Here is a 10,164-nt window from a genome sequence, read left to right as displayed (position 1 = left end):
TATTTGCAAAAAAAGTGTTTTAATATGATACAGTTCGTTGTTACTGATGTTGTGGAAAACCATGATATCGAAGTATTTATACAGAAACGAAGTTGAACTGATCTCTTCCATTACGAGTTATTTGGTAACCGGTTTCCGCTATCATACACTTGTAAATTACTTGTTGCGATAGGAATCAAATATATTACTTAGTGGAAGAGATAATTTCAACCTTATTCCTGTATATACTTCGAAAATGTGTTTGGTTCACTGTACAAAGGGATATTGTTGCGTGATGTTGTTCTTTAGGCTAATTCAGTGAGCTTGCATTGCGATCAACAGTATTCTGTCAGAGGGAAGTCAGCTTCCGGACTAAATCCTATCTTTACATCGGTCTGTTTTCAGACCAACTTGCTTTATGGGAGAGAAGGCTGAGTGGACTCAGGATATCTTATTCATAAGCTAGAAGTAGCAGACATGAAAGTAGCGGGAATGATTGCTGGGAACAATGGCAGGAAGGTACTCGGAATGAGCAAATAAAGGCTAAGTTAGGAATGAACTCGATGGATGAAGCTGTACGCATACACCGGCTTCGGTGGTAGGGTCGTGTGAGGCGAATGGAGGAGGATAGATTACCTAGGAAATTAGTGGAGTTTGTTTTAGAGGGTAAGGAGGTTAGAGGGAGACCAAGACAATGCTGTCCTTAGGTGCGGTTATTTCAAAGGTCATATTTATCAGGGCGACATAAGATATTGAAAACTATCTCATACAAGGTAATGATGTTCTTGTACTTTTTGCGTCGGTAATTATGGTAAAGTAAACGAAACATAAGTAAACATTTAACAATGTAATAAAATGTGATTATTAAAGTGGGAACAATATTATGTTTATATATCTTATGATAATATTATATACAAGTATTTACAACTATTTACATATTTCACTTGAGGTGGAGGGCTCATAGCCTCAAATCTAATGTACTGATCCATTCTAGGACTGCATATGTTACCAGCTGAAAACTGAGCAAGTTTCCCTGATATGCCTTTGTCTTGTAGTGGAATACAGTGAGCTGAATAGTCTGAATGGCAGTGGCATAGTCGCATTGAGGAGATGGAATCTTGTCCCTTTTATTACGAGTTTCAGCATAGATTGCATGCCTGGTACGAATTCTGTTAAAAGCAAACACAGTTTTCCTCAGTAGATTGAAACCAGCTGAACTGCTGTTTCTCTTTAAATGAGTCCAAATTCTGAGGGCTGTTGTTCAATTTCCTGTCATCTTTCAACTTGATGTTTGGGTCAAAATTCTGTTTATCTGGGTGTACCAGTTTGACGACTATTTTGAGTAGCTGGTTCATGCTGAGGTCAGTAATGTCTTCATGAATAAGCAAGTCTAGAATTCCTAGGGCTTCTTGTACAGGGTCTCTCTTATATACCCAGACCGTCCAGTGGCGTTTCTACTGTCCGAGACCTAAGCAGCTGTGCGGGTTGCGCGTGTGTAGTTCTTGACCTTGCAAGGTGCTTGCACGTGTTCGACCTAGCATCAATAGCCAGTCTGAATCGCAGCTTTTAACATTATGAGACAGTTAACATTACAACACCGTATTCTCGTATGTAAAAGTTATTTTAAGTACGAGTCGGCTCGACGGGTACGCGCTGCATTTGTTCAACAATTTCCTGATGAAGTGCCATCTTCATGAGCACAGATTCTCGTAATTACAAATAAAATTGAAACTACTGGCTCAGTGCTCAATTAAAAAAAAAAACATGTGTGCCCACAAACAGTTTTAACAGAGGAAAAGCTGGATGAAATTGGTGCAAATCTTGAACTGTCTCCGATTAAATCACTCAAAAATTAGCACAATAAGTAGGGGTTTTGGTTTCGTCTGCTCACAGAGCTGTTACAGATCAAACCGTACAGGTTTACGCGGGCCCATTGTTTAAAACCAGCTGATCCAGCCACAAGAGCGAGGTATTGTGAGTGTCATCTTGAATCATTGAATGATCGTTTATTCAATCCACAGCTTGTGATCTTTTCGGCCTGGTTTCATCTTAATGGTCGTGTGAACACTCATAACTCTCTCTGCTGGTGTGCCGAAAATCATAATGGTGTTTATGAAGTTCCTCGTTATGAAGGATGATACTTCCAGCAACTTTTATATGGTAAGACTAGCAAGATACCCGTGCTTCGCTACGGTATTATACTGAAATTTATAATTGAATGCTAATTGTTTTAGATACATAATCCGCCGAAATTCGCGATCTGACTCGTTTTCTGCGAGAATCCGCCAAAATTCGCGATCTGACTCGTTTTCTAATAGATTACGGTATGTTTCCTCACATTTTTCAATCTTTCTTTCCAGCAATCGATTTCGTACTTCCCGGGCTAGGTCCAGATATTCCACCCCGTCAGTTGGGTCCCTAAATCTTTGCCATCTTTTCCTATAAGCGTTTTTAATATGGATCAAATCCTTCAGGAGATCCGGCGTGGTGTCGTCTTAGGTGCCTTGGCGGTACTGAACCCGCGGCCGGACTGCATTCTTAGTCATTACCCGTCCAGGACCATTTTCCATGGGGGTCCGCACATTTGACAACGGTCCAGAACATTATTATTATTATTATTAGTATTATTATTATTATTATTATTATTATTATTATTATTATTAAAAGATGTTCTGAACCCCACAGCAAGCTGCAAGATCGCTACTTGGCGGCAAATTACATCTGCTGCCAGTGTCATTGTTACAATGTGACCAGCACCATCGTCGCGCGTAGGCAAGTGTGCGGGATTTCTGGCGATACCAATGACATACTTCCGTGCATTGTTGACCTTATTATAGAGGTGAACAATTTGACGGTCCATCTCATTCCTATCGTTTATTTCAAATGTGTTAAAATTTTTATTTACATGCCAGGAGGATCTACTGTAATCTAAGAACGTTCTCCGAAGGAAAAGATGGCTGTTGAAAACCAGCCCAAGAAAGATTAAAAATGATCGGTTTATGATCAGAATAAGTACATCGAAACTATATAGCCTGTTTCCAGTCATTCGACAGGGTCAGGAATGGAATGAATAAAGCCCCATCTAGCAGCGACAATAGGAATTGTGCCGGCTGCCGAAGCACACCTCTGGGGCAATGATCGTTGAATGACAAATGAAATGAAATATTGGACAGTGTTGCTGGAATGAATGATGAGAGAGAAAATCGAAGTATCCGGAGAAAAACCTGTCCCGCCTCCGTTTTGTCCAGCACGAATGTCACATGGAGTGACCGGGATTTGAACCACGGAACCCAGCTGCGAGAGGCCGGCGCGCTGCCGCCTGAGCAACGGAGGCTCCTTAAGTACATTATGAACAGTAAAATCAATTGATCTCACCTCCTTTTACACCCCACCGCCGTTAAGTTTATTTACACCCCCCCCCAAAAAAAAAATTGAAGACGTGTTTCTTTATGTTTAAAAGATATTCCAAACACCAATGTTCACATCTGTTACATTCAGTTTTGAGATATAAGTATCCCCATAAAAATAATTCACTTTATTTTCACTTCCCTTCACACTCCCCTCCCCCCCACCCCGTAAGTGCATTTTCCGGCAAAATATACTTGTTTCCTTAAGAGTAAAGGATCTTCTAAATAGTAATTATCACGACTCTAACTTCTTCAGTTTTTGATTTATGTGTCTTCATGAAAGGAATTCAACTCCTTTTCACTCCCGCCCCCCAAACGCGTTTTTCTTTGTTTAAGGAGATTCAAATACCAATTTTCACGTCCGTAACAACTTTAGTTTCTATTAGATGTATGTATTCTCATACAATTAATTCAATTAATTTTTCAATTCTTTCACCCACCCCACCACCCCCTTCATTGGATTTTCCGAGAATACGTGTTTCTTTACTTTTAAAGCAGATTCCAAAGCAGATTTCACGTCTGTAATATCTTCATTTTTGAGATATCAGTAGCCTAATTAAAAGAATTCAACACCATTTTCAGTCACTTTTACCCCCCCTTCCACCCAAGTGGTATTTCCGAAAGCTGAAAATACACGTTTCTTTATTTTTAATAGAGATAAAAATACCATTTTTCACTTCTGTAACATGTTAAGTTTTTGAGATATACTGTAGAAATTCGCTTTTTAAAATTTCACCCCTTTTTATTTCCCCTTACGTGGAGTTTCCGAAAACAAATCACCTATCTTTCTTTACATTTACAGGAGATTCCAAATACCCACTTTTTACCTCTATAACATTTTACGTTTCTCAGATATTCTGTAGATATAGTCTTTCAAAAAATTCACCCCAGTTTGTCACTCCTGTTTAACCCCCATTAATTGGATTTTCCAAAAACAAAAAAAAATACTTGTTTCCTTATTTTTTAAGGAGCTCCCATATACAAATTTTCAGTTCCGTAATATTTTCAGTTTCTGAGATATATGTATCCTCATTAAAGGCATTCATCCCATTATTCACCCATTTACACCCCTCCTATTGGGATTTAAAGAAAGCAAAAAATACGTGTTCTTGAATTTTTAAAGAAGATTCTAAATACCATTTTTTTACATCTGTAAACTTTTAAAGTTTTAAGATGTAGACACACTCATTTTAAAAATTCACCCCCCTTTTCACCCTCCATTATTTGGATTTTCCAAAATAAAAAAAATTCCTGTTTCTTTATTTTTAAAGTAAATCCCAAATACCAATTTTCAGGACTGTAATATCTTCAGGTTCTGAAATATAAGTAGCCTCATTAAAGGCATTCAACCGCTTTTTCCACCCTTTTCTACCCTTCCAATTGGGATTTTCCGAAAACAAAAAATACGTGTTTCTTTATTTTTAAAGGAGATTCTAAATGCCAATTTTTACATCTTTAAACTTTAAAAGTTTTGAGATATAGATAGACTCATTTTAAAAATTCACCCCCTTTTCACACCCCCCATTAATTGGATTTTCCAAAAACAAAAAATATGTATTTCTTTATTTTTAAAGGAGATCCTAAACACCAATTTTCAGGTCTGTAATATCTTCAGTTTCTGAGATATAAGTATCATCATGAAAGTCATTCAACCACGTTTTCACCCCTTTTCACCCCTCCTATTGGGATTTTCCGAAAACAAAAAATACGTGTTTCTTTGTTTTTAATGAAGATTCTAGGTACCAATTTTTACATCTGTAAACTTTAAGAGTTTTGAGATATAGATGCACCCATTTTAAAAATTCACCCCTTTTTCACCCTCCCATTAATTGGATTTCCCCCAAACAAAAAAATACGTGTTTCTTTATTTTTAAAAGAGATCAAAAGTACCAATTTTCATGTCTGTAATATCTTCAGTTTCTGAGATATAAGTACCGGTATCCCGATTAAAGGCATTCAACCCCTTTTTCACCCTTTTGTGCCCCTCCTATTGGGATTGTCTCAAAACAAAAAAATACGCGTTTCCTTATTTTTAAAGAAGATTCTAAATACCAATTTTCACATCTGTAAACTTTTAAAGTTTTGAGATATAGACACACTCATTTTAAAATTTCACCCCCCTTTTCACCCCCTTAGCGACGGAATATCCAAAAATCCTCTCTTAGCGAGCACCTACATCTTAATATGAATATATCTCCAAAATTTCATTTCTTTATGTCCAGTAGTTTTGGCTCGGCGATGATGAATCAGTCAGTCAGTCAGTCAGTCAGTCAGGACAAGCTACTTTATATATATAGATTTCATATAAGTATGCACGCTTAAAGGTCGATTCACACATCTCCGGGACGTGACGGCGCTCTCCGTTTCCGTATCCGTCCTTTCCGACATGAATATTTCACGTCTGTTCTCACACTTCAGTTCCGTGCAGTTATAAGTCGGCACTCAAGTGTTCCATGATGAGTTAGTGATGATGAACTGTTAATGATAGCTATAATCTTGGATGAAGAGGAGAAAGAGAGGAAGAAACAGTGGGTTCATCCTATATGGAAACGCAGGGATAAGGAAGTAGAGTTTTCTACTCTATATAAGTGCTTGAAGGACGACGAAGTAAAATTTCACGGATATTTCAGAATGAGCAGAAATACATTCAGTAAGCTGTTTAAGAAGGTAGAGCCTTTAATTACAAGAAAGGACACGTTTTGGAGACCTGCAATTACACCGATGGAAAGACTGGCTGTATGCCTGCGGTAAGTAGACTTAAGTAATATTAAAATAAAATGAAAAATTAAGTAGGTACATTCGCGTTCATGACAACAATTTTATAGTAGCATAAATGTACAAAAATACAATATTTTGTAAAACATCATACCGTGAACTTTACGAGAATTTAAGAAATATCTATTTAAAACAGCAGGGAAAAATAATTTAAATCATTAGTGTTTTTGGATGTTGAAATAACTGTCATGTTACTGAGTTGATTTTTCACCAAACTTCTGCCAATAAAGTTGTAGGTTATCTTCATTGTTGTTGATTGTTGAACACGATGAACTGAGAGGATCTGTAGTCGCATTTTCTGGTAGTGCCTCTAAGGGTTGAAATGCCCTCTCACCAGATGCTGTTGTCGAGCTGGTACTTTGCTCTGTCAGCATCATCATTTCATATTTATGTGCGGTTGCGAAAATTTCTGATTTAGCTAAACTCAAATAGTGTGGAGACTGACTTCAACATAGGCGAAATTCCAAATAAAAATGCATCAACGGGGTGTTGTAGATGTTCATTGGCCCGGTTAGATTTGGCTGAGCCCTGCGCAGATTTTTTTTCGATGATGTATTTCACAGTATCGACGATGCTGTTGGTTCATCCTGTAGCTTCCTTTTCTTACAATACCTTCGAGGGGTTGAAAACGTCGAGGAGTCAGTTTTATCACTGATGTTTCCTGTAGATATACCCTTGTTGTTTACATCGTGAGGTACAGGCTGCTGCTTGGATTGCGGTTGTTCTGCTGTATTTGAAGTATCATGTTCTTCCTCGTCTTCACTTTCAAAATCGTCATCTGCGGACAGATTGATTTTTCCCTTAGTTTGTCTTTCATTGAAGTATTTATACAAGAAACTTAATTGATCCGCAAATCTGTAGCGTTTTACAGTTTTTGCTGCCTCCCCACTTTTAGTTCTCAGTTTTTTCAGCCACTTCTTATAATTATCCCTCAGATTGTTCCACCTTGCTTTGCACCTTTCACCTGGAAAAATAAATAAATTATTTAGGCCTTTACACTTTTGAAATTAAGTATTTAATCGTTGTAGCAGAGACGTGTTGGTGTTTACTCTTAATGATAAGTTTATGATGAATTCATAAAATTAGGTATTTTTGTATTTGTTTCAGATTCCTGGCAACCGGAGATTCATTTAAAACAATATCTTACAGCTATCGTCTTGGGCTTTCCACTGTACACAAGATTGTGAAAGAAACTTGCGAAGCAATAATAAGAGCACTGATACATGAAGTAATGCCTCATCCAACAGAAGAAATGTGGAAAGCCACAGTGAAAGACTTCCAAGAACGCTGGAATTTTCCGAACTGTTTGGGATCAGTTGATGGTAAACACGTCGTCATACAGGCTCCGCCGAACAGTGGCTCCCAGTATTTCAATTATAAGAAAACATTTTCAGTTGTTTTATTAGCACTTGTAGATGCCAACTATAACTTCATTGCTGTCGACATTGGATCGTACGGTAAGAACAGCGATGGAGGTGTCTGGGCTCATTCGAATATTGGGAAAGCTTTTGAACAAGGTGCCTTATCAGTTCCTGGATATACACAACTGCCAGGTTCGTCCGTTGAAATACCACATGTAATAGTGGGTGACGAGGCATTCCCTTTAAAGTCATATATTATGAGGCCGTATCCAGGCCAACAATTGGACAGAACAAAGCGAATATTCAACTATCGACTCAGCCGTGCTCGGAGGGTAGTTGAAAACACTTTCGGTATTCTAACCCAGAAATTTCGAATTTACAACAGACGAATTCAATCAAAGCCGGAAAGCGTTGATAACATAATACTAGCGACTTGTGTGCTACACAATTTCATTAGAAAGTATGACGACAGTTTTTTCACGCTTATAAATGAAACAAGTGATTCCACAAACCAAGAGTTTGTCAATCCACAGCTCCAAAACTTACCCCCTCGTGGTGGGAATTCGACCAGAGAGGCTTTCTGCATAAGGGATAAGTTAAAAGATTATTTCTGCTCAGAAGCTGGTTCAGTACCATGGCAAGAACACATATGAAAGATGTCGATAACGTCACTTAGTGAGTGGCTGAAGACCTTCCCGATATGCTAGTATATTAAGTTACGAGAATGTCAATTTTTAGTAACATAATTAGTATATTATGATTGTTATATTATTTTATATAGGCCTACTGTATATGATTATACTCGTATAATTGTTATAACAATTGTTTATAATGTTATGTTTATAACTATATTAAATTTGGATTGATATTCACATTGTCGCAGGTACATAGGCGTCGACTTGTTAAACATTTAGAAGGTGGGGGGGGGGGGGTTGTGCAGTAAAGTGAGGTATTAGTAAATTATTTACTACAACTACTAGAGAAGAAGGTATTAATGATATTAGTACACTACATTTGCTTTTAATTACTTGAAAAATTAAATAAATGAAATTGTTGATTATTTTTTAATGCCCCTGACCTTGTAGGTTGGGGGCAGAAAGTGCCTTGTCGCGCTAAAGTCGGTGCCTATGTACAGACAGACTGATTTTCTTAATCTTAAAAGCAGAAAAAAATGGTTACCTACCTTCAGCTTCCATTTTCTCGCCAATTTCCTCCCATACACGCTTCTTCAAACCAATATATTTCGAATCAGCTAAATTATATAGACAAGTGTGTGCCTTCACTAATTCAATCAGCAGTTCGTCCTTCATTTTGGGAGATAAAGTTCAAACGTACACAGATAACCTCAGTACTCTACGAAAGCAGAAAAGCAGGAAGGCGCGATGAGAGAAATCACGTCCGTGAAAACAAGAAAATATCGTTGGCGAGCGAATACGTATTGCCGGCACGGATCACGGAGAAGCACTGAAGGTCACGGCGAATGACGTCAACGGAAGTGTATGAACTCATCCCTTCGTTTACATGGCGACGATATTTTATTTTCACGGAAGATGCCGTCACGTCACGGAAAGCGCCGTCACGTCCCGGAGATGTGTGAATCGACCTTAAAGCAGCGCGGCCGCGCGTGACGTAAGTTGGGCTAAAGCAGCTGCTGTAGCCCAGAGCACAAACACTGTGCGCTAGGTCTGGGTTTATATAAGAGAAATCCTGTTTTCTCGAATCAGGACAATTTCTCCTCGCAGAAGCACAAGCATACTATTGATGAGAACAGGAAGGTTGCAAGTTGGAGTCGGTCTGGCTACTAGGCCTATCATTAGTCTCATGGAATGGTTAAGGTGGGTGTTGACTATATTAACATTAGGGTTATTCAAACAAATTTGGGCTGTTGTAAAACTTATTCTTACACGTGGGTTTTTTTTCTTCATGTTTTAAATTTTACTTGAGAGGCCCCGAATTTTAATGTTTGCAGGTGGGCCCGTATAACATTCGTTACGTCCCTGAACTGTCTATCTGAGAAAGAGATGGACAACGACTAACCCACTGAGCCACTGAGCTCTGAAACACATTAACTCTTTTTAAGTCCTTCAAGCAATGCCTATCCATTATTCAACTACATTTGCAATCTCTTTCAAAAGGGAAGCGGTGGGTGGGAGTGGTAGAACAACATCCACGGCATCGCCTGCCAAAATGTGCCCCAGGGGCTCTCAACTTGGGAGCGTGGGTTAGCGGCCACGGGGCCCTTAGCTGAGTCATGGCATTGCTTCAACACCACCATGAACTGCGGGAAATACAGCAAATCGAGTACCTGAGAGTATTATGTGCATCCAGAAGGAATTATCCTGTCCGCAGTTCGGATAACATAATTACATTTTATTGGTATTATTTCGCAGTAGACTATGTCCCTAGCGTGTTAACCAGAAGACGGAATTCTTTCGCCACGTTTGGGTAAGCATATCACAAAAACTTGCATTCTTTTCGTGATTACGCTGGACATCGAGACTATTTGAATCAGATCGTGGGCTTAGGATATGGATCATCTAGGCCTTTTGATACATATACAGTGCTGGTGTTCCTAGATGTGCTCCGGAAACTCTTCATATGACCTTGATCATGACGGACATATATTCCAAATCTGTTCGCGT

At 38.6% G+C, this 10,164-nt stretch overlaps 1 protein-coding gene across 1 annotated transcript; it reads left to right on the top strand.

Moving 5' to 3' along the window:
* The first annotated feature begins 2,082 nt into the window (after positions 1-2,082).
* On the top strand, positions 2,083-8,175 carry LOC137501914 (uncharacterized). The gene is made up of 3 exons (XM_068229082.1): positions 2,083-2,139; positions 5,856-6,133; positions 7,269-8,175. The coding sequence occupies exons 1-3, from the start codon at positions 2,083-2,085 to the stop codon at positions 8,173-8,175; spliced, it is 1,242 nt and encodes a 413-aa protein (XP_068085183.1).
* The last annotated feature ends 1,989 nt before the right edge of the window (positions 8,176-10,164 follow it).

Source organism: Anabrus simplex, chromosome 8, assembly GCF_040414725.1.
Source record: "Anabrus simplex isolate iqAnaSimp1 chromosome 8, ASM4041472v1, whole genome shotgun sequence".
NCBI classification, from domain to species: domain Eukaryota; kingdom Metazoa; phylum Arthropoda; class Insecta; order Orthoptera; family Tettigoniidae; genus Anabrus; species Anabrus simplex.
The sequence above is the reverse complement of the archived record's forward strand: the minus strand, read 5'-3'. Positions and strand labels throughout refer to the sequence as shown.

Excerpts from the sequence above, each read along its gene's own strand:
- LOC137501914 (XM_068229082.1), top strand. The coding sequence starts at position 2,083 with ATGGTGTTTATGAAGTTCCTCGTTATGAAGGATGATACTTCCAGCAAC. Across the intron at positions 2,140-5,855 it reads CTTCCAGCAACTTTTATATG|GATGAACTGTTAATGATAGC; the intron begins GTAAGACTAGCA and ends TGAGTTAGTGAT. Across the intron at positions 6,134-7,268 it reads AGACTGGCTGTATGCCTGCG|ATTCCTGGCAACCGGAGATT; the intron begins GTAAGTAGACTT and ends TATTTGTTTCAG.